The sequence below is a fragment of the Leptodactylus fuscus genome, chromosome 1 (genome assembly GCF_031893055.1).
Source record: "Leptodactylus fuscus isolate aLepFus1 chromosome 1, aLepFus1.hap2, whole genome shotgun sequence".
Lineage (NCBI taxonomy): Eukaryota > Metazoa > Chordata > Amphibia > Anura > Leptodactylidae > Leptodactylus > Leptodactylus fuscus.
This window is the reverse complement of record NC_134265.1, coordinates 110,455,850-110,476,447: the sequence shown is the minus strand read 5'-3', so window position 1 is coordinate 110,476,447 and position 20,598 is coordinate 110,455,850. Positions and strand designations below refer to the sequence as shown.

General features: G+C 42.0%; 1 protein-coding gene across 1 annotated transcript; it reads right to left on the bottom strand.

Moving 5' to 3' along the window:
• Nucleotides 1-11,158: 11,158 nt before the first annotated feature.
• Nucleotides 11,159-20,351, bottom strand: LOC142193601 (solute carrier family 2, facilitated glucose transporter member 9-like). Its single transcript, XM_075262587.1, has 11 exons — nt 20,259-20,351; nt 18,420-18,580; nt 17,157-17,281; nt 16,721-16,850; nt 15,882-16,030; nt 14,753-14,940; nt 13,802-13,912; nt 13,164-13,265; nt 12,784-12,859; nt 12,462-12,589; nt 11,159-11,359 (listed from the first exon to the last, which is right to left on the bottom strand). Exons 1-11 carry the CDS (start codon nt 20,331-20,333, stop codon nt 11,159-11,161), a joined length of 1,446 nt encoding a protein of 481 aa, XP_075118688.1. The 5' UTR covers nt 20,334-20,351.
• Nucleotides 20,352-20,598: the final 247 nt, after the last annotated feature.

Sequence of the window (20,598 nt, the reverse complement as noted above, 5' to 3'; positions counted from 1 at the left end):
ATCCCTGCGTCTGAAAGTGCCCAGTCTACTGAATATAGAGTATCTGCAGTGCTCCTATTCTGTCGGGAAGGGGTTAATAGGAGCACTGCAGATATGCTATATTCAGCCTGTTTTGGTTGTCTGTCTGCCCCTTCCCTGAGTTTGAGGACTGGGTTTTTTTCCCCACACTTGGAACTTAGTCTGGCTGAATATAGCATATAGTGTATAGCATAAAATATTTGGGTCTCTGTGGTACCTGCTGTTTTACTGTGGCTACATGATTTGCTCCACAAGGGGGCCCACTGAGGCTCTGTCGCCCAAGGGCCCATAAAAACCTGGAGCCGGCCCTGCCCAGACCTAACAAAACACAGGTCGGATCGGTCGGTTAGAAGCGTGAGGCCCTTAAAGGGGTATTCCCATGTCCCTTACTCACCAGTCCTCGTTGCTGTAAACTCTTCTTTCTTCCTGGTTTTCTTGCGTCAATTGGTGGGTGGGGTTTCATATGCAAAGCCAGCGGCAAGATGACATCGCTTTTATTCCACTGGCCCTGCGTGCGCGCTCCCGATGCACATGCATACACATTAGAAACTACTATAATAGTACACAAATAAGGTCAGTTTTATAAGGTGGTCAAACACCGCTAACTATTTTTTTAAAAAAGCCTCAAAAACGCAATTTTAGGGCAAATTTTTCAAAAAATCCTGGGGGGGTGGGGAACCCCAAACCCCCATTCCCCTGAGGGGTATTCCAGACCTAGACCTCCTGGTAAGTAGGGCCCCGCCAAAGTCAATTGCCCAGGGCCCTGCAAAGCCTGGATCCGCCACTGGATAGATAGATATGAGATAGATAGATAGATAGACCTTGATATGCTGTATATACCTACACATATACCCATTTATTCACACACATACATTCATATACAACATAGACACACACACCTATCTACACACATACAGGACTCATACAGTATATAAAACACATAATGTAAACACATATACACATCTATACATATTTTACCCAAGAATATATACTTACCTTTGGGTGAATTGCTGGGTGCACAGGACATGGGAGAAAACTCATCTGCAGCTCTGTCTGGTAGTGAAGAAAGCAGCGACGTCTCCTCTCACACTCCGATGCTAGGATGAGGGGGAGGGGTGGCACAAGAAGCTGCTGTGTGTCGGGGAAATTTTACAAGCAGCGATCAGCAGCCCCTGCATCTGCCAGTGATTTATCTGCTGCCGATGAGTCCTGAGTATCACAGCACCAGAACTGACCACATGCTGCAGCGTGATCCGAACACTTGCTTTTCTTGAATGGACTGGCTTCTTTACCAAGTGCGTGCCCTGGTTCGAAGAGGCAGCGGCTCAACACCGCAGTCCCATCCAAGGAACGCAAGTATCCGGATCACACTGTGGCATGTGGCCAGTTCTGGTGCTGTGATACTCATGGCGATGTTTGCATCTATCTGGTACCGGAGCCTCAGAAGGAGGAGAATACGGTGGATCCGTCTGTGAGTGCAGAGACCGGTCAGTAGAACCGCAGAGGTCTAAACCAGCCCAGGAGAGGGCTGCCCGGCTGATCAGTTTGTTTTCAGAGCAGCCCTCTCCTGCGCTAGTTTAGAAAAAATAAAAAAAAATAAAAAAATCTAATTGGCCCAGCTGCAGCCCCCTCCAAAATGCCGCCTGAGGCCTTCACCTCACCTCACCTCATTAGAGGTGTCGGCCCTGGTCTACACCACAGGAGTCACTTATTGTGGCTTGGCTATTATTCTCAGAGTATGCTTTAGGTTTCATTGAAAACCATGCATTAAAGGGGTTATCCAGGTTCCAAAAATTATCTGCAAATACATCCACAGGAGTGCAAAATACTCACTGTTCCCTTGCTCAGCTTATGTTTGGCTTTATTTTACTTGCTGCTCCTTGTATCTCTGTTATTTATTTATGTTCCTAGCACCTCCTCAGATAAATAAGTTCACAAAGAAGTTTCCCATTCCAATTTCCTGGTTAGGGAGATACTAATTGGTTAGGGTCACTATCTTGTATAATTTAGAACAGACTTGGGCATTGTATGGCCCACGGGCCACATCCAGCCCTTTAACTGCCTCTGACCGACCCACGCAGGATAAAGGTAGATGATGAAAGGCAAGTCAGCTAAAGGACCTTTGATGGCGTCATCAAAGGTCCTTTAGCTCACTAGGATGTACCCTTTAGTGCCTGGAGCTATTCTTGATTGTACAGGACAGTGTGGTAGGTGTTACACAGAAAGAGCAAGCTGCCAGGAATGGAGACTGATGGAAGATAAGGACGAGAGAAGAGAGTATGTGTGAGCAAGAGGATGGAACTGGGGGCAGATGTAGGGAGCAATTAAACTGAAGGCAGATGAAGGGGGGACATTAAACTGGGGGGCAGATGGAGGTTGACATTAAACTGGGAAGGCCCCTATGCAATGCTATGGAGGTACATTCTGAGAAGATGGGGCTTTGGACCACATTTTACTATTCCCATAGCTAGAGGGACCAGGCATGGATGCCTACTGTTCTCTGCTTTACTAATGTTGGTAATGGAGCCACTTGTAGCAGCCATAATGTTAAAGGTTTTATAGTGGGAGGAACAAACATAAATGTGCTCTGTTTGCTGACAATTTATTGTTGAGGTTCCCTTTAACTTTGTTTTCCAACTTGTTCTATCTGATATCAAAGCTCTCCAATATCTGTCTTAGAGCTCAATGCTGTATAATCTAAAGCTCTTACTCAACCTACACAGGTGGTCAAACTCTTGAAACTGAACGTTGACTTTTAGTGGAATCAGTCGAGATTACTCTATTTGGGCATCTATATGACCCTATCAGTGACCACCCTTTATGAGGCTTTTCTGTCATTTCTCTCCTCAGTTTTATGACAACCCATGCCATTGGGATACCTTGACGGTGTCTTGGTTGGGTAGGATTGCATTGGTTAACATGAATATATCGCTTGATCTACTATGTGATTTTTGATCACTCCCTACTCACATCCCTATATTGACACTGATGTACCCCAGGTGGCTAGATAATAGCAAGTGGCTAGATTGGTACAGCTAGTGCCGGTTCATATGAAATGTGATGCTCTGCAGTTGGATGGCACTTGAGCTCACAGATTGGTCGAAAATGGTGGAAGCAACTGTGAAAATATCAATCAAGACGGTTCCAGATTAGACGCTGTTCCTTTTAAATCCACTGTCACCAAAGCACTTCCCGCACAGTAACCCTCCAGCAGAAATGGCAGCATTGTGCCAGAGAGAAGTATCAGGAGCGGAGAGAAAGCAGTTGATTCCTTGTGGGTGTAATGCCATACACATTAGAAGACCAGCCAATCTCTCCAAAAGATGTTTCATTAATCTTATGCGCTGGACTAATTGTATGGGATGCTTAAAGGGGTTGGCCACTTTATAACTAACAGTCTGTAATGTGTAGCCCAAAGATAAATAATAAACTTTCTCATAGACATTCATTTTCTTCCCTGCTCTGCCAGCTCTCTGACACTCCTCCTCTGACCACTGAGCTCGTGACATGGAGGGGCATGTGACCCAGCTTGACCATGTCACGTGTCTGTGCCTGCCCTGCTCTTCTGCCTGGTCTTTCACTACTCAGCAAGGACTTTATGATGTCACAGTCACATGACTCTCTAGTCTTGTTACTGGGTAGGCGTGTCTGTGATTGCAAGAAGGTCCTTGAACATGTACTGTATAAAAGTTGTATCCCATTGTAGTGGAGGAACATGCAGAGATGTGAGGTGCCTGGTGTACTGTGGGGATGTGAAAGATGTGGGGTTTATTGTGTAGTGTGGGTGAGATGTAGGGTGCATGGTGTGGAGGGGAGGACAAATCTGGGGGAGAGATCTGGGCTGCATTGTGTAGTGGGGCTGAGAGATGTAGGTGCATGGTGTGCTCTGTGGGGGGGGGGGCAGATCTCAGGTGCATGGTGTACTATGGGGTAAGAGTTGTAAGCTGCATGTTGTAGTGTGGAGGTGGAGAGATGTGGGGTGCATTGTCTAATGGGGAGAGATATGGGGTGTACTGTGGGGGGCAGATTTGGGGTGCATTGTGTAGTGTACTGTGGGGGGGTAAAGATCTTGAGTGCATGGTGTACTATGGGGTAAGAGTTGTCGGGTGCGTGTTGTAGTGTGGAGGTAGAGAGATTGTATAATGTGGAGTGTAGTGTGTACTGTGGGGAGAGAGATGTGGGGTGCATGGTGTACTATGGAGGAGAGATGTGGGGTGCATAGTAGAGAGGCACATGGAGAGCTGGGGGGTGGTTGTGTGTGCTCCTTGCACTGAAGATACATTCAGGAAGGGGGGGATTGGCGATGCACAAGAAGCTCATGAAGAATGGAGGAATCTTTCATATCTGTGTTAGGGCTAGTTCACACGGGGACATGGAGGCGGATTTTGACAGCGGAATCCACGTCATAATCCGCCTCCATACAATGATAGTCTATGTAGAGGCTTTTTTTTTTTCGCTAGCGTTTTTTTACCCTAGACGAAAAAAGAAGCTACATGATCTTTCTTCAGGCTTTTTTTTACCGCGCGGTTTTTTGCATACAAATGCATCGCGTTTTTTTTTCTACAAAAAACCGCGCAGTAAAAACGCAACGCGGTTTTTGCGGCCCGTTCTCTTTTAAGGGATGGGAAAACCGCCTGGCCTTGTTGGAAGCAGTTTTTACAAAAAAGAAAGCTCCACAAAACAGGCCAAGGTCCAAAAAAAACCTAATTCCTAATGAGGAAGCGTTTTTTTCCGGTGCCAAAATAAGCCATACGTAATTTACGTGTGAACTAAGCCTTAGGTTTCCATGAGAGGCAAACATTGGACTTCGGCCATAAAAGACACATGGGAGCTGTGTGAAACTGTGAAGCTGTTTGGAGTGTTCTGAGCTGTGGAGTGCTTATTAACACTATGGGGGTGCACTAGAGAGATGTAGAATGTTTGTCTGGGGGTGCACAGGAAATATATAGCTATTGGTGAAATAACTGCTAGCAGTGCGGGGGTAGACTTACAGGGGCTACCTGTGACAAGTTATCCCCTCCCCTGTGGGTATCTTGCAAGGGGGGTCATAAGAATTTGAACTTTTCTCTGGAATTTGGACTGGTGAGGACCTGACTGTGTGTATACAGTCACTGGTGAGGACCTGGTCCTTCTGGAGTAGGGGATTTAGCCATTTTACTGTGAGCTGGCTAAATACTACTTCAGTTCAGATCCTGACCACTAGGGGGGGGGAATAGGTCCTGACCAGTAATGTGAAATAGATCCCACTGAGGCGGCTAGTACTATAAGTGATAAGGACCAGGTCTTTACTGAGTATAGGATTTAGTCACAACCCTATTGTAATCAATGGTGTCCAGTGGCATTTTATTGATTAGTCCATTTGAATTTAGCGCTAAAGAAGGTGTTTTGGGACTCCTTTCATATTGGATGAATCATAGCGGCCCTCAGCGGCTATTAGTTGTGCAGGACCCCTAGGATTCAGCCCAGTGTTGTGACAATGACAGCCATTGTGAGCGCATTCTGCTAGCTGGAGGTGCTGAGGTGAATGAAGCTGTGTGATCACATCCTACCCTGTTTCCCCGAAAATATAAGTGTCTTATATTAAATTCTCTTCCGAAATATATGACCTGTCTTATTTTCGGGGGATGTCTTATGGAGCAGGGGACAATCGGCAGTCATGCCGGCGCTTCCTTAACGGAGTGCCAGCATGACTGCCAGTTGTAGGTGGTGCAAGAGGTGGTGGTGGTGGTGGTGGGGGAGATATGCTAGTTACCTTCCCCATCTTCATAGCAGCGCTGGTGCTGCTGTTGGTCACGGTGTTGGAAGTGGTTGGCGGGGCTTAGCAGAGATTAATGAGGCTTCCGGCGGTTGTGGCGGAGAGCCTCACTTAGTGGGCATTGCAGCCGGCTGAACGCTGTGCTCCGTGTGCACAGGAAAGCTGGCTGCCTCCTCTGCTGTGATACCACTGTTCCGGCTGCTGTGGGATGAGCAGGGAGAGTGGACATCTTACAGCAGCAGGAACAGTGGTATCACAGCAGAGGCAGCAGCCGGAATACCTGTGCACAAGGAACATCGTGCACAGTGTTCTGCTGGCTGCAGTGTTTTTGGGGATGTCTTATTTTCGGGGGGTGCTTTATATTAGGCAATTTAACAACCCCCCCCCCCCATGCCTTACTTTTGGGGGATGTCTTATTTTCGGGGAAACAGGGTATGTGTGGGCAGCACTGTGATGCGCCTCAGCCTGGAATGTAGGTCAGGAGTTTTACTTTCAGTTTATTGATGTCCCGCCCACACAGGCTGGCTGAGCTCACACTGCAATATCTCATTTTAATAGGGAACAGGTAAGATAAATTTAATTTTTACCGCACATTTGTCCTATAACCATCTTTCTGAGTTGCCTGGGGCACTGTGGTTTTTTCAGCTTAAGGGTGGCCAACCCCTTTAACTACTTTTCTATGCGTTCTAGGGAAAGGGGGGTGATTTGAATTTGTAATACTTTTAAAAAAAATTAATATATTTTTTTTACATTTTTTTTTTTTGCATTTATTAGACCCCCTAGGGGTGCTGAACCCCAGGGGGTCTGATCACTAATGCAATGCATTACAATGCTAATGCATTGCAATGCATTGCAAAAAAATCATCATTTCTTTTGCATGCTGCATAGACCAGCCTGCAAAAGAAAGAGATTGCAGATCGGCCGGGAGCCTTTAACAAGGCTCCCGGCTGTCATGGCAATGTGACGTCGGCCCTGGAGCTTGGCGGTGGCGATCACCGACAAAATGGCGGCGCATGGCAGCGCCTTTGACTGTGGCGCTGGAGGGGTTAATGCCTCCAATCGGTCCGGGGACCGATTGGAGACATTAGCGCCGGTTGTCTACTGCTTAAAGCAGGGAAGGGGGCCGGGGGCCGCAAACTATTGTCCCGAGCGCCGCAGTTGGCCTGCGGGCAGCGAGTTTGAGACCCCTGCTTTAGACAAGGGAAAATGCTAAATTGCTTTTCAGACTCTGAACAGAAAAGAACAACTCAAAGATTTATTTATTTACTGGTATATTTTTTTATTTTAGGGTAAAAAATAAAAAGGAAAAACAACCAAGGCAAGGTAAGTAATGGCTGGATACATAAAGTGCTCCTGCAGGGACAGCACAGGGCAGGGATCTTCTGGTGCTGTAGGGATACAGTAGTAGATTCTTACAATGTATTACTATGGAAGGTTAATACAGTAGCTAATATATGAGCCATAAAAGTGTCAAATAGGCAAGAATAGATTTCCATTTGATTTAGTATTACTGAGCCACGTGTAGCATAACAGTCCTTGTGAATAAAACAATTTTGACAAAAACCATGAGGGTTGGAAGGGAAAGAATGTGAAAGGGTATGACCATAAAGACCAACATTGGGGTGGCTGAGATGTGCCCAAAAACTGCATCAAGATACGCTTGGCACAGTTCTCACACTGATGAGATATGTCAGAATGCAGCTGTTTTCTCCTACAACCCATGTGCCTGTTCAGCACTGCTGAATATCTTGGTGCTATATAAGTTATAAGAAATTAAAAAATGAGATTCTTGTTTACCATGTATGTGAGTAACAAATGTTATTATATTAAAGGGATCCTATCATTAAAAGTCATTTTTTTGTCCCACTATTCCTCTCCTACCTTTAGATGTCTTATCCGCGCCGCTGTTTGGTATATAATCCGGGTTTTCGTCGGTATGCAGATGAGTTCTCTCTCAGCACTGGGGGCATCCTCAATGCTGTGAGAGAACTCTCCAGTGCCGCCTCCATCTTCTTCAGGAACAGGTCTTCTTCGCATCTTCTTCCGGCAGAGGCTTCAAACTTCTAGGCCTTAGGGCAAAGCCGACTGCGCATGCCCGCCAGCCACAAGAAAATGGCCGCTTACACAGATATACGGTATAAATACCGTATATCATTAATACAAGGGGGGTGTTTATATAAAGGCTATTAGGGCCATTATTAATACAAGAAGGGTATTTATATAAGGGCTATTAGGGGCATTATTAATATACAAGGAAGGATTTATATAAGGGCTATTAGGGCATTATTAATACATGAGGGATTTATATTAGGGGTATTATTAATATAAGGGGGTATTTATATTAAGGCTATTAGAGGCATCAGTAAAACAAGGGGGGTATTTATATAAGAGCTATTGAGGCATAATTAATACAAGAAGGGTTTATATAAGGGCTATTAGAGGCATTATTAATACAAAGGGGATTTATATTAGGGGTATTATTAATATAAGGGGGGGTATTTATATTAAGGCTATTAGGGGCATCAGTAATACAATGGGGGTTATTTATATAAGGGCTATTAGGAGCATTACTATTACAAGGGGGGTATTATTAATAAGTGGTCATGGCGGTTCAGAGGGAAGAGACAAGAGACGTTCTCCTGTAAGTCACCACAAAATGTTACTGCACTGTCTTCACTGTAATGTTATCACTAGCACCTGTTAGAATTGGGTTCCGCAGGTTGCTCTCCCAGCGCACAGCGCCACCTGCGGGTCAGTCTAAGTCCAGCTTTCACCCTACTGAGCATGCTCAGACTTTTGGAGCTGCTCACAAGCTAAGTGTCATTTCTCCCCTACTGAGCATGAGCGGTGAGGTCATGACCACCGCCCCTATTGGGCGGGGTGTTCCCTTTAAATAGTGTGAGCTGACGCCCGCCGGGTGCTGACACTTTGATTGAATGTTTAATGACAGTAGTTTCAGGGATAGGCTCCAGTATTCAGGCAGGTTGCCAGACTAGGCCTCTGTGTGGGGTTCCTCTGCTTCGTTCTGGGTGCTGTTAGTTAGGACCTGTAAACCCTGAACTGTCAGCTCTATACCAGGGCTAGGAGCGGTAGAGACGGTTCCAGCCTGTGGAGCTGCAGCAGGTTAGGTCTCTAAGATAGCCTTATTTAGACTGTCAAACTTCATTGGTAACTCCTAGCTGTTTGCAAGAGCATGTTCAGACTTCCGTGGTGGCTTCTAGCTGTTGCAGCAGTGCTCGTAGCTGTGTGCACGTGCACCCCTAGCTGTTGCAGGGGTAAGTGTGTTTGCTGACCTGGGGTGAGTGTTTAAACCTTGGCAGCCTTGTTTGTTTCAGCAGTATTGGTGTACTTAACTGGCAGGGTTTAGTTGCACCCTGTTCACATTGAGTACCGCACTGCACCACTGCCTGTGTTTGTTGCACTCTGTTCACAATAAGTACCGCGTCGCACCTCGGCCAGTGTTTGTTGCACCCTGTTCACATTGAGTTCAGACATACAGCCGCCCATCTGGGCCTGTGGACCTCGCTGCAGTGTCTTGCAGACTAGAGGTTCTGTAGTTAAAGTTTATAATTTTTTTTATATATACACAGAACCGTAACAGCACCCCCCCTGGGATTCAGTCTGGCGAGGGGGTGGGGCAACTTTTTGTCATCCGCCTCAGGCAGCAGAAAGGCTAGGTTCACCACTGTTCCGACCCCTTGGCTAGCTAACCTCCCGTTTGTTGTTGTTTGTCTTGTCTGCGTTCTGTGTTATCAGGAAGGGACTGTTGCCCAGTTGTCCCCTACTGCCTAGGGCAGGTGAGGCAAATAGGCAGAGTCTGCGGACAGATTCAGTCTTAGGTCTCACTGTCTCGTCGTTCCCTTCCTCCCAGGTTTCGAAAGCAGCTGTGCTGTGCTGTGCAATTCCCTTACAGGGTGTGAATAAGCCCTATTATACAGGTTTTTTAAAATACAGTTTTACCATGTATTTTTTTCAAGGAAATGTTTTTTTTATTTTCTTTTACGTGTAGAAAGGACAATTTTTCATTGTTTTTTATGCTGCAGTGTTTCTTCTGTTGAAAGCGTTGGGGCTTTATAGCTTTAATCTATTGGGCTCTGCTTCTAATAAGGCAGATTTGCTGCTCACTTGGCATTTGGCCTCAGAGGACACAGTTTGATAAAGGGATTCCTTTGTGGCATTATTAACATCAGCGTATCTCCCTTAATGACTACTGTATATTGCTTGTCTAGCCTATGTTCATAAACACCTTTGTATAGGATTTTAGTTGTTCTTTAGTTGTTTCCTTCCTATTTGATTTGAAAGCTACAAATCAATAAAATGAGATTCCAACCCAGATGATACTGTTTTGTTTTGGTTGGAGCAGTCTATTTTTTTTTTTTTATTATGGCATCTTTTTACCATGCACCATTATACTACTCATTTCTGCTTATGTGGTTGAGGAATTCTCTGGTCCCCTCAGGGGTTGGGATGACTTCTGTGTCTTTTCTCTCTATAGCTATGCCCTTACTGGCAAGTAGACTTGTACAACATGCTTAGCCACCACTGTACATTATGTTTTATTAAAATTTACAATAAGTTATATATATACAAAAAACAGTCTGCAGATCTATTTGGTACAAAGTGATACATTAATATACACAATTGTTCAGAAACAACTGGAACCTCGTGACTTGCAGAACGGTTCTTTCAGCCTTCATTTGAAAAGAAAATGAATGTGTAATACTATTAGACATAATGCTATTAGACATAAAGAAGTTTGCAGTACAATAAAGTAATAGTTATGTTACAATCTTAACCTTGTTCTTACAAGATAAAAGGTTTTTGTCTTAGGGTTCGTAGAACTGTAGCACACTACCATTTTGAGGCCCCCACATGCTAACCCATCCAAAAACCTGTCCTTTAGGCTGTCCCACATAGTGATATGCAGCAAAAAAAAAAAAAAAAGCGGAAGAAAAACATTGTTTTTTTTCTGCAGCGTTTTTCACAGAAAGTCTGCAGTTTTCCTTTGTGGACGTTCTTCCCCTATTATACCTATGCGGCAGCATTTGTCTAGGTAGAATTGACATGCTGCGATTTTGTGCCTTAGGATTGGTCATCAATATTAAGTTTGTGGGGTCTGACACCTGGAACCCACCCAGATCATATATACCAAGACAGCACAATGCTCAGCTTGTTTGCATACAGTGAGCTCACTTGTGGTACAAACTGTAGCGGTGAGAGTAGGTATTGCAGTGCTGTCCCATTAATATCTGCACCCCTTTAATGTTCATCAAAGTTGTCTAACCCTGCTTTATATTGTATGTAGCAACCGTCGATACCCTGTATTGGCATTTTGCTTGATGCCCAGAACACCACCAGGCTGTTTCTTCCTTCTCGTCTCTGTGCTTATAGCCTGCTGCACAGTACAATTTCGGAGGTTGCAGTGATCACTTCGTTGTGTTGTCTTCTGAAGTTCAGTTTATTGAATTCCTGAGAGATTTCTGCTATGCTCTTTCCCTTTGTTTCAGGAATTATAAGATAGATACCAGTTACTGATATAATGATAAGCACTAGGAAGAGAAGGAAGCAGAAGTGCTGTAAAGTCTCCTAGAAGATATAAACCCCAAAAATATGGACAGTATTAGAAAGATGTTTAAAGATCATTGGAAGGCAATATGAAAAAGATGTGAATTGTCACTGTTTAAAGAGGCTCTATCAGCAAAATCCTGCTGATAGAGCCCCATATATGCGTGAATAGCCTTTAAAAAGGCTATTCAGGCACCGTAAATGTTATATTAAACTACCCCCCCCCCCCCCCCCCGTTTTAAAATAAAACCCTAAAACAGAATGTGATAAACTTACCCATCGTGCACGGTGGGCGGGCATTCAGGGTCCCCTGTCACGCCTCCTCTTCTTACGATGTCCTCGGGTCCCGTCCTACTCATGAACTGACATTGCTAAAAAAAAAAAAAAAAGGCCTGGGCGCATGCGCAGTAGCATGCTGCTTCTACTACGGCTACTGCGCATGCGCCCACACCATTTTTTTCTAGCAATGTCAGTTCGCGAGTGCTGGAGGAGGACGGGACCCGAGGACATCGCAGGAAGAGGAGGCGTGGATGAAGAAGACGGCGGATCCTGAATGCCCGCCCATCGTGCACGATGCGTAAGTAGATCACATTCTTTTTTAGGGTTTTATTTTAAAACAGGGGGGGTAGTTTAATATAACACTTACGGTGCCTGAATAGCCTTTTTAAAGACTATTCACGCATATGTGGGGCTCTATCAGCATGATTTTGCTGATAGAGCCCCTTTAAAGGGAGTGTCCAAATCAATTTTAAAGGGACTCTACCAGCAGTAAATTGCTTATAAACCTAATCCTAGTATCTCTTAGAGCTGACGCTACAGTTTCCAAATATGTCTCTGTTGTTTAGTTTTTAGACCCCATTTTCAGGTAAATTGACGCTTTATTCATATGCAAATGAACAAAATGAGTTCTTTGAAGGGTCTCTTATCTTGGCTGGACTTTGGTCTCAGCTCTAGATTCCTGTGCAACAAAGTCATTTACATGAACATATACATAGACATGACTGTATCCTTGGGATATACAGTACAATGAATGCCTAATAGTTGCGGAGAGTGACAGATATGTATGTACAGTCATCTAGTTGTAAATATGGTACTGTCAGTGACATCTATATCTGTAACTTACCACAATATATGGGAAAATCATGCCCAGGATATACAATCCTAACCAGCTGAAAACTCCTGAGATGACAAAGGCAGGAACACGAGGAGCCTGTGCAAAGATTTCAACACACGTGGATATTGTGGCACCAGCTGTAGGTGAAAGGAGTCAGTGTTATAACTCTAAACAACATTAAAAATCATAGATATTAAAAAATATAAAAAATCTAAAGATTGTGTGTGATATGTGCAATTTCGGCCCCATATAGTGACCTTATAAATAATAAAAGTAATCTTATATGTCAAGGATCTATCTAAGTCATCCAAATTTAATGTAAATCCTTTACCTGGCCCAGCTCCATACAGAAAGATGAACGTAAAGGTAAGGCCCACACTGCAATATGGCATCCAGAAGTATGCGTCCTGTGAGATAAAGAATAAAGAGAGGTTAATGAGACTAGAACATGGTCATTAAATGGCTATGGGGAACTTGCCTTTATCTGAGGCTCCATTGATATCTCACATGTTTCCATTGTGCTTGGCAGAAGGCAGAGGTTTAGGGAGGTAGAGTTACCATAGCAGACCATATTGTAACTGCGTACCAATTGAAACTTTGTATGACTGTAAATAAGCCATAATCTTAATATTCTCAAAGTCCCTTAAATAGCTCAATGTAAGTATGTCCTACATGACAACTTATCAAAGTATTCAGCGAAGTATTGGTTACCTGCAATGCAAGTGTCACAGTAAGAAGTCCTAGTGTCAAAGCCATAAGACTGTAGCCTCCCAACAGCAGCACCCGTCGTCCAAAGCGGTCGATCAAGAGACTCTAAAAGACAGAAAAATATTGGATGAAGAAAGACAGACTTTAACATTCTCAAAATGTCAAGCATTGAAATAAAATAAAGGTATAGTTTTTTAATGGCCATTGTGAGGAACACATGAGTTTTCATTTTGTCAAAATTGGTTCTCTCATGCCACTGATTTTTACATGTGTCAAAACAGGTGAACAGCTAAGTGTGAACACATCAGTATTAGAGCATTGCCACCATGGGTCCACTTTTTATTTGCTTGTACACTTGAGTCAAACTCCAGGCCATTATAAGTACACCATATATTTACTGGAGAAAAATGGTTTCTACTTTGTAACAAATCGTTAGGCTATTATTTGTATAATACATGTTTTGACTAGAAAAATGTATTTAAATTACTTACTAATATACAGTTGTCACATATATATATATATATATATATATATATATATATATATATATATATACATATGTTCTAGGAAGCAGTCCATGAAGTCATTCATATACACTGGCAGGACAGAAAAGACCTATTAAAGTTAAAAAAAAAACTTACACAGATCATGGCAGAAATAAACTCAAAGGTCCCAACTCCTAAAGAAACATATGCAATCTGGTCCTCAGGAAAACCAGCCTCTTGAAATACGTCATATGCATAGAAGTAAATCTGTTGAGTCATGGAAAAAATTGAAAGTAATTTGAAAGGAAACCCCATTTAGTCATATGCAGCACTGGAAATTTATTTGATATCGTTATTTTTTTTTTCTTTTAGGCTACTTTTAGGGCCCCTTCACACGGGCCCGGCTTTACGCGTGCTCCCATTGAAGTGAATGGGAAGTGTTTAGAAGCGCTCGCGTGTACGGCTCGGAATGAGCCGAGCGCTTACGCCGTGTGCAGGGGCCCTTATGTGTCCAGTACTTTGCATCAATCTGTAAGCTAAAACCAGGAGTAGAACTTGCACAAACTATAATGGAAAGATTTTCATGTCTTCTTGTGTTTTGCACTCTCTCCTGATTTTAGCTTTACAAACACTGGTTCAAAATAATTGCCAAACATTGACTGTGTGAAAGTGGCTCAAGTCTGGAGCGATCAGTTATGGACACACTATGGAAGTCCTGCTGTGACGCTACAGGAGTAAAGAGAATGCAGACTTCTCATTCCACATTTTTTGGGCGAAAACCTAGCAGAAACCCAGCGGACCCCATCATAGTCTAAGGCAGCCACGGGTTTCCATGGGCAACTGCTTTTTAAGCAGATTAGGATTCCGTTCTTCGGATCCCCAAGCAGACCCAAAGAAGGAAATGCCAAACGATTTTGTGAACCTAGCGTAAGCTAGCTATGTAGATATTAACTTAAAAAAAATACTGCCTCTAGCTACAATCTGATTTATTATTTCTTAATATCTGTAATACAGATCAGGATTTTTCAATTATAATAAAACCATTCACAATTATTCAGCAGTAAATTTCTAAAAGTATTTAATTGAATATTCAAAACAATACTCAACTGCATTAGCACCGCTAAGTTGAAGACTTAAGATTAGACCAATCATAGCTAGGAGTTGGTAACGTTGGGAGGGCTCCTTCAATAGATCCAAGACACCCATGTGTTTTCCTTTACTTTGGGTATTTTGCTCTTTCAACATTTCATCAATGACTGGTTGGTGATCTCTGTCACCCCACAACTGCTTCAGTGCTATAGAAAAAAAGAAGAGATAAATAGGTATTTGTTACATAACTGTTTTACTACATCTATGTACTTTTCATGGTTTGTAGGCTGGGGCTACAAGGTGACTTTGTTGTGTGAAATTAAGATTGCAAATGTTGTATCTAACAAGACTGAATATAGTCTTGCAAAAATCCAGTAAGGATGTACTAATGCCAAATGATGGGTCATAGTCACGGCAATGTGCAGATTGAAATGCAACCAAATTTACTAGGTGCAATGCAGCAGTGCAATAATCCTGTATGCTGTGTAGGCCCAGTCTACTAACCATGAGTTAATGGATTACATTTTGCAATAAGAGATTGCTATATAGAGAGAGTAAAAAGAAACTGTAAAAACAAGAAGCAGCACTCATAGGTTAGGCTCTGTTCACATTGGAGGCTCTTTAATAAAAGTGTCTCAGATTCCTTTGTAATATCAGACATGTTCATGAAACTCAAAGTAAAAGAATTGTGTGTCCAGCATCTGTAATATTTACCATCCTCTTTTGCTTGCCAAATGTTAATTCCAATTTTTTTTTAATTCAGAGAATTCTGCACTGACATTTTTATTCTTTATTTGCTTTGTAGATTCAAAATGAAGAACCTTTCTAAATAGCACTCACTAATGTTTTCTACCAGCTTGCTGTTGTAAAGTCTGAGCTGCTCCTTCAAATAGCTGGCTGCCCTGTTACTTCTGATAAGTATTGCTCCCTATCTACATAGAGTAGGCAATGTGCAAGGGAAAAGGAAGGGAAGTCACACATATTGTTTATGAGTGTATAGAATTGCTAAATACCTGTTTAGGGGTCTGAAAATGAAGAAATGAAGAGTGCAACCTGAAACTTAGTGCAAGTTTTTAAACTCAAGGTAAGTATTAACTTATGTATAAAACAGTTTCCATGTCCAAGGTATATATGGCCGTTAACTTACCTTGCAAACAGCCTTCCTTGTCACCTTTCACTAACAGTAAGTAGGTTGGAGACTCTGGGAAGAAGGGCAGGGCAACAAGCTGTACAAGGGATGTAATACCACTGAAGAGCAGAACGTAAGGCCACAAGAATTCTGTCCCAAATAGCTCCCTGTGTACGTATGAAAAGACAATAGAAGATGCTCACACCACAAGCTGCTTACACCAGGTTATTGGTAGTAAATAATAATGCATATGCTCTCGAAGAGATTGCCGACATACATAAAACTGGTGATTAAGGGGTAAATGTCTCAAAAAGGTGGCATTTTGGAGAATTTCACTATATGTTTCATCCTAAAGCCAAAGATCTGTACATGGATTCTGTATCACAGCACATGGAGTATATACAGATTAATGTTACACATGCTCTGCCATTTCTTATGGGGCGCACTGTAGCATTGCAAAAAAAATGTATGGATTTAGTTTTGAACCTGTGAACTCACCGACACATGGCGGTAGTATATGGGCTCAGGGGAGGTGAACTGACCAACAATCTGGCCACATGCATGAGATTTAAGGTTGAGGTCATAAGGGGTGAACGCATTCTGGATTTATTGGGTGATTTCTGCAATGGCATATCTTCAGGAATGGTTGTGGGTTTTCTGCCGCTTTAACCCTTGCATAGTATGAAAACAGTGGGGTACACCTACAGTGTAGATTGACATACTGGGCCTTAAAAACTCAGCATGTTTTTTTTCCCCATCAGCTGCTATTGTACATGGCAATAAGTTAGTAAATGGCAAGTGGGTGGCTAACCAATATGAATACATTCTGTGTGACACCACAGCCTAACAGTGTTTACCTGAGTCCTACCATCTGTCCACAAAGCTTGCCTAGAGTTACAAACACGGGTCCGGTTGTATTGATGAATCCACGCAGTTTTCGAGGGGCAGTTTCTCCAACATATTGCGCATGAATATTAATTCCCAAACCTGATAGAAACAGATAAAAGACTGTACATGGTACTAGAGATAAGATGAACTTTTTACCCTACAATAACATTACTTATTCTGCTGACATTCATTATCATACGATGGCTTTTTCTTGGGGTTTTCTATGATGACCCACAAACACACATTACCAGTAATAGATAGTTGGCCCAATCTCTTTATCTTTCACATTTCTTGGATTTTCTGAGCTAAGCATGTTCTCTGCCCCCATTATTGTTGCCCCTTACCTCTTTGCAAATAACATATATGGTACCTATTTATAATTTTAGCAATTGATTTAGCACAAACCTGAGTAAAATCCAGACAGAAAACGCGCGGCTACGACCATTTCAAAATAGCCGAAGGTCTTGCTGAGGCTCATGAGCACAGCACTTATCAGAGGCAGGACTGCATTACACAGCTGACACTTCTTCCTGGAGTGGAAACATGGACACTACTATGAAGTCACTTTACTCTTCTAGCTTAGGACTTATTCACACTTCTATCTTTCACAGACAATACAAGGATACTTTTGATTTTATAGACATGTTTGGTTTGGTTTAATCTTTCTTTTTTTTAAAAAAACTTTTTTTTTACCTCTGTGAGCTCTCAGCAAATGTCACATTGTGTTTGTGTATGTTCCACTCCAGCAGTGTCTCCATGTGGACTTGTAGATAATATATAAATGGACGGTTATCATTATGATGCTAGCCAGCTTTGGCTGCATATCTATGTATTTTAGAGGCCTGTTTTTTTTTCCTTTTGACTGACATATACAGTATGCTGGGACTATTCACTAACCTATATCTTCTACATAAGCCTGTATCATGGTAGTCTACTATATGGACATACAGTGGCATGTGTATTCTCTTGACTTTCATTGTAAAAAACATATACTGTCCATCCACACGCTACTCTAGGTGACACCTCCAGCAGCTCGGCAGAGTGATGTGGGAAGGACTGTCACCACAAGATGCTGGACCACACCTGTTGCTTGTGGTGTCGATGTCTGTACACAGATATACAGAGTAGTGATGTAAAGGATGTAGCTAAAGATATAAAGGGGTGAAGGACATAGCCCAGGTAGGGCCTGACACATGACAGTATACAGAGGAACCTTTTTCAGCTGCTTCTCCATCCTCCTCCTCCAATTACTGAAGATATTCCCCATTTGATGTTGTTCAACTGAACATACCATTTTATATGGTCATATTCATTGTTAAATATTTGATAGCATATTCTAGAATATTGTAAAACTGTACATAAAATGCTTTTTTTTTTTTTTTTTTTTTTTTTACAGAGCTGCACATAGAGCTCACAATGTACATTTTTCCCTATCAGTATGTCTTTGGAATATGGGATGGAAATCCATACAAACTCCTTGCAGATGGTTTTTGCCCTTGGCGGGATTTGAACACCAGGACTCCAGCGCTGCAAGGCTGCAGTGCTAACCACTGAGTCACCATGTGGCCCCCTGTGCATAAAATACATTTGTAAGAAGAGAGAATCAAGACAGTCCAGGATAATATTCTCAATTTCAGTCGCATTTTAACAATATGCACATCCACTTACTTCCCAAACCTTCTAGTTAGGTATCCGGATGCAGTGGATCCTATAAGCCCTCCAATGCTGAATATAGAAATCACCAAAGACCATATCAATGTGAGTGATCCATCAGTGATGTTGGTGCTGGATCTTCTTATCAATGTGTCATTGATGAACTGTTTGATAAACTGGGAGAGTAATATCATGAGTCAGTACAGGCTACACTGGGGGGATAGAATCAATGGAAATCTTACTTGAAGTCTTAGGAATTCAAACATGAAGATGATTACTGTATATACTCGAGTATAAGCCGACCTGAATATAAGCCGAGGCTCCTAATTTTAGCACAAAAAAAACTGGGAAAACTTATTGACTCGAGTATAAGCCAAGGAGGGGGAAATGCAGCAGCTACTGGAAATTTTCAAAAATTAAAACGGCCAGGGTTTTTGGGTGCAGTAGTTGCTGGGTGCTGGGGGTGTTTTGGTTGTCTGTCTGCCACTTCCCTGAGCTTGAGGACTGTCCCCCCCCCCCCCCTCCCTCACTTGGAATTCAGCCTGGCTGAATATAGGGTATCTGCAGTGCTCCTATTAACCCCTTCCCGACAGAATAAGAGCACTGCAGATACTCTATATTCAGTAGACCGGGCACTATCAGACACAGGGATACCTAATGTGTATGTGTTTAACAATAATTTTCTACTTTTAGGGATAGTTCACACGGAGTAAACTGGCGTGTATTTTGGCGTGTAATTTTACACGTGTAAAATGTCATTGAAGTCAATGGGAGTCTTATTTTACACGTGTAAAATAACACGCCAAAATACACACCAGTTTACTCCGTGTGAACTACCCCTTTTATGTATTCTAGGGAAAGAAGTGATTTAGAACTTTATTTTATTTTTTGTTAGGTAGTATATGCAAAAACAGCTATTCTGTTACAAACACAGCATTGACAGATATATACCAATTATATAAGGAAAATGTTTGTTTTTGTACCGTGTTAGCCAGTGGGTATGAAATATATATATATATATATATATATATATATATATATATATATTAAAAAAAAACAAAAAAACTTGCAAGTCTTCAGTAGGTGATACCTTTTTTAATGGCTAACTCATAATGATGACAGAATATAACGTTTCGAAGCTTCTAGGCTTCTTCTTCAGATATATCTAAAAACAGTTTCTAAAGGCTGCATATTTATGTACAACTGGACACATAGGGATAGAATTTCAGGAGGGAGGGGGAAGAGGCTTATTACTATATACATATAAAAACAAATAGATATATCTGAAGAAAAAGCCAGGAAGCTTCGAAACGTTATATTCTGTCATCATTATGAGTTAGCCATTAAAAAAGGTATCACCTACTGAAGACTTGCAAGTTTTCGTTATATATATATATATATATATATATATATATATATATATATATTTCATACCAATTATAGGAAAGGATTTTTGTGTTTTTAATTTGTGTATTTTTTTACATGTTTTTTTTTTTTTTTTTTTTTTTTTTAAAACCACTAAGGGTTACTTTAACATGTGATCACTTGATTGATTTTATAATACACTTTTATACACTTTTACAATATATAAAATACAATATTTTATACACTTCTGTATTGCACTCTATTATGCCTGTTAGCAGAATAATGACTGGACTCCAGTTAGGCAAGCTTTAGCCTAACCTAATAGACGTACTGATATGGGAGACCTGAGGGCAGTTGTTAGTGTCCTTGATGTTATAACAGCTATTGGCACCCTACAGTCGCATGTCGGGGAGCTGATAGAGACATGGAAGGACGGGGCCTCCCTCTGTGAATAGGATTAGAAGAGATAATATCAGGTATCACACTCACCGGAGAAGGAGAATTCATAACAGACATGTGGTAACCATACTGGAATGTACCTCCAATGCCCAACACAAAGATCATCAGGAATAGGTTACGATAGTGGACCTGTCACAATAGTATAGAAGAAAGGGATTGGTATACTACAAGTATGATACTCTGCTAATACAGTAATAGGCCACATTTACATATCGTGTTCAATATTTTACATCAATATTCATAAGCTGAATGTAGATGTGGAAACAAACAAAAATATATCCTACATTTTTGTACCTCTTGTGTGTTTCGCACATCTGCATTGTGGTCAGTTTATGTAAGTAGCCATAGATTACTTTCACAGGCGCATATG

Coding starts and splice junctions, on each gene's coding strand:
- LOC142193601 (XM_075262587.1), bottom strand. CDS start 20,333: ATGATCTTTGTGTTGGGCATTGGAGGTACATTCCAGTATGGTTACCAC. Junction 18,581..20,258: donor TTATGAATTCTCCTTCTCCG/GTGAGTGTGATA, acceptor TTACTCTCCCAG/TTTATCAAACAGTTCATCAA. Junction 16,031..16,720: donor GGACAGATGGTAGGACTCAG/GTAAACACTGTT, acceptor ATACGTACACAG/GGAGCTATTTGGGACAGAAT.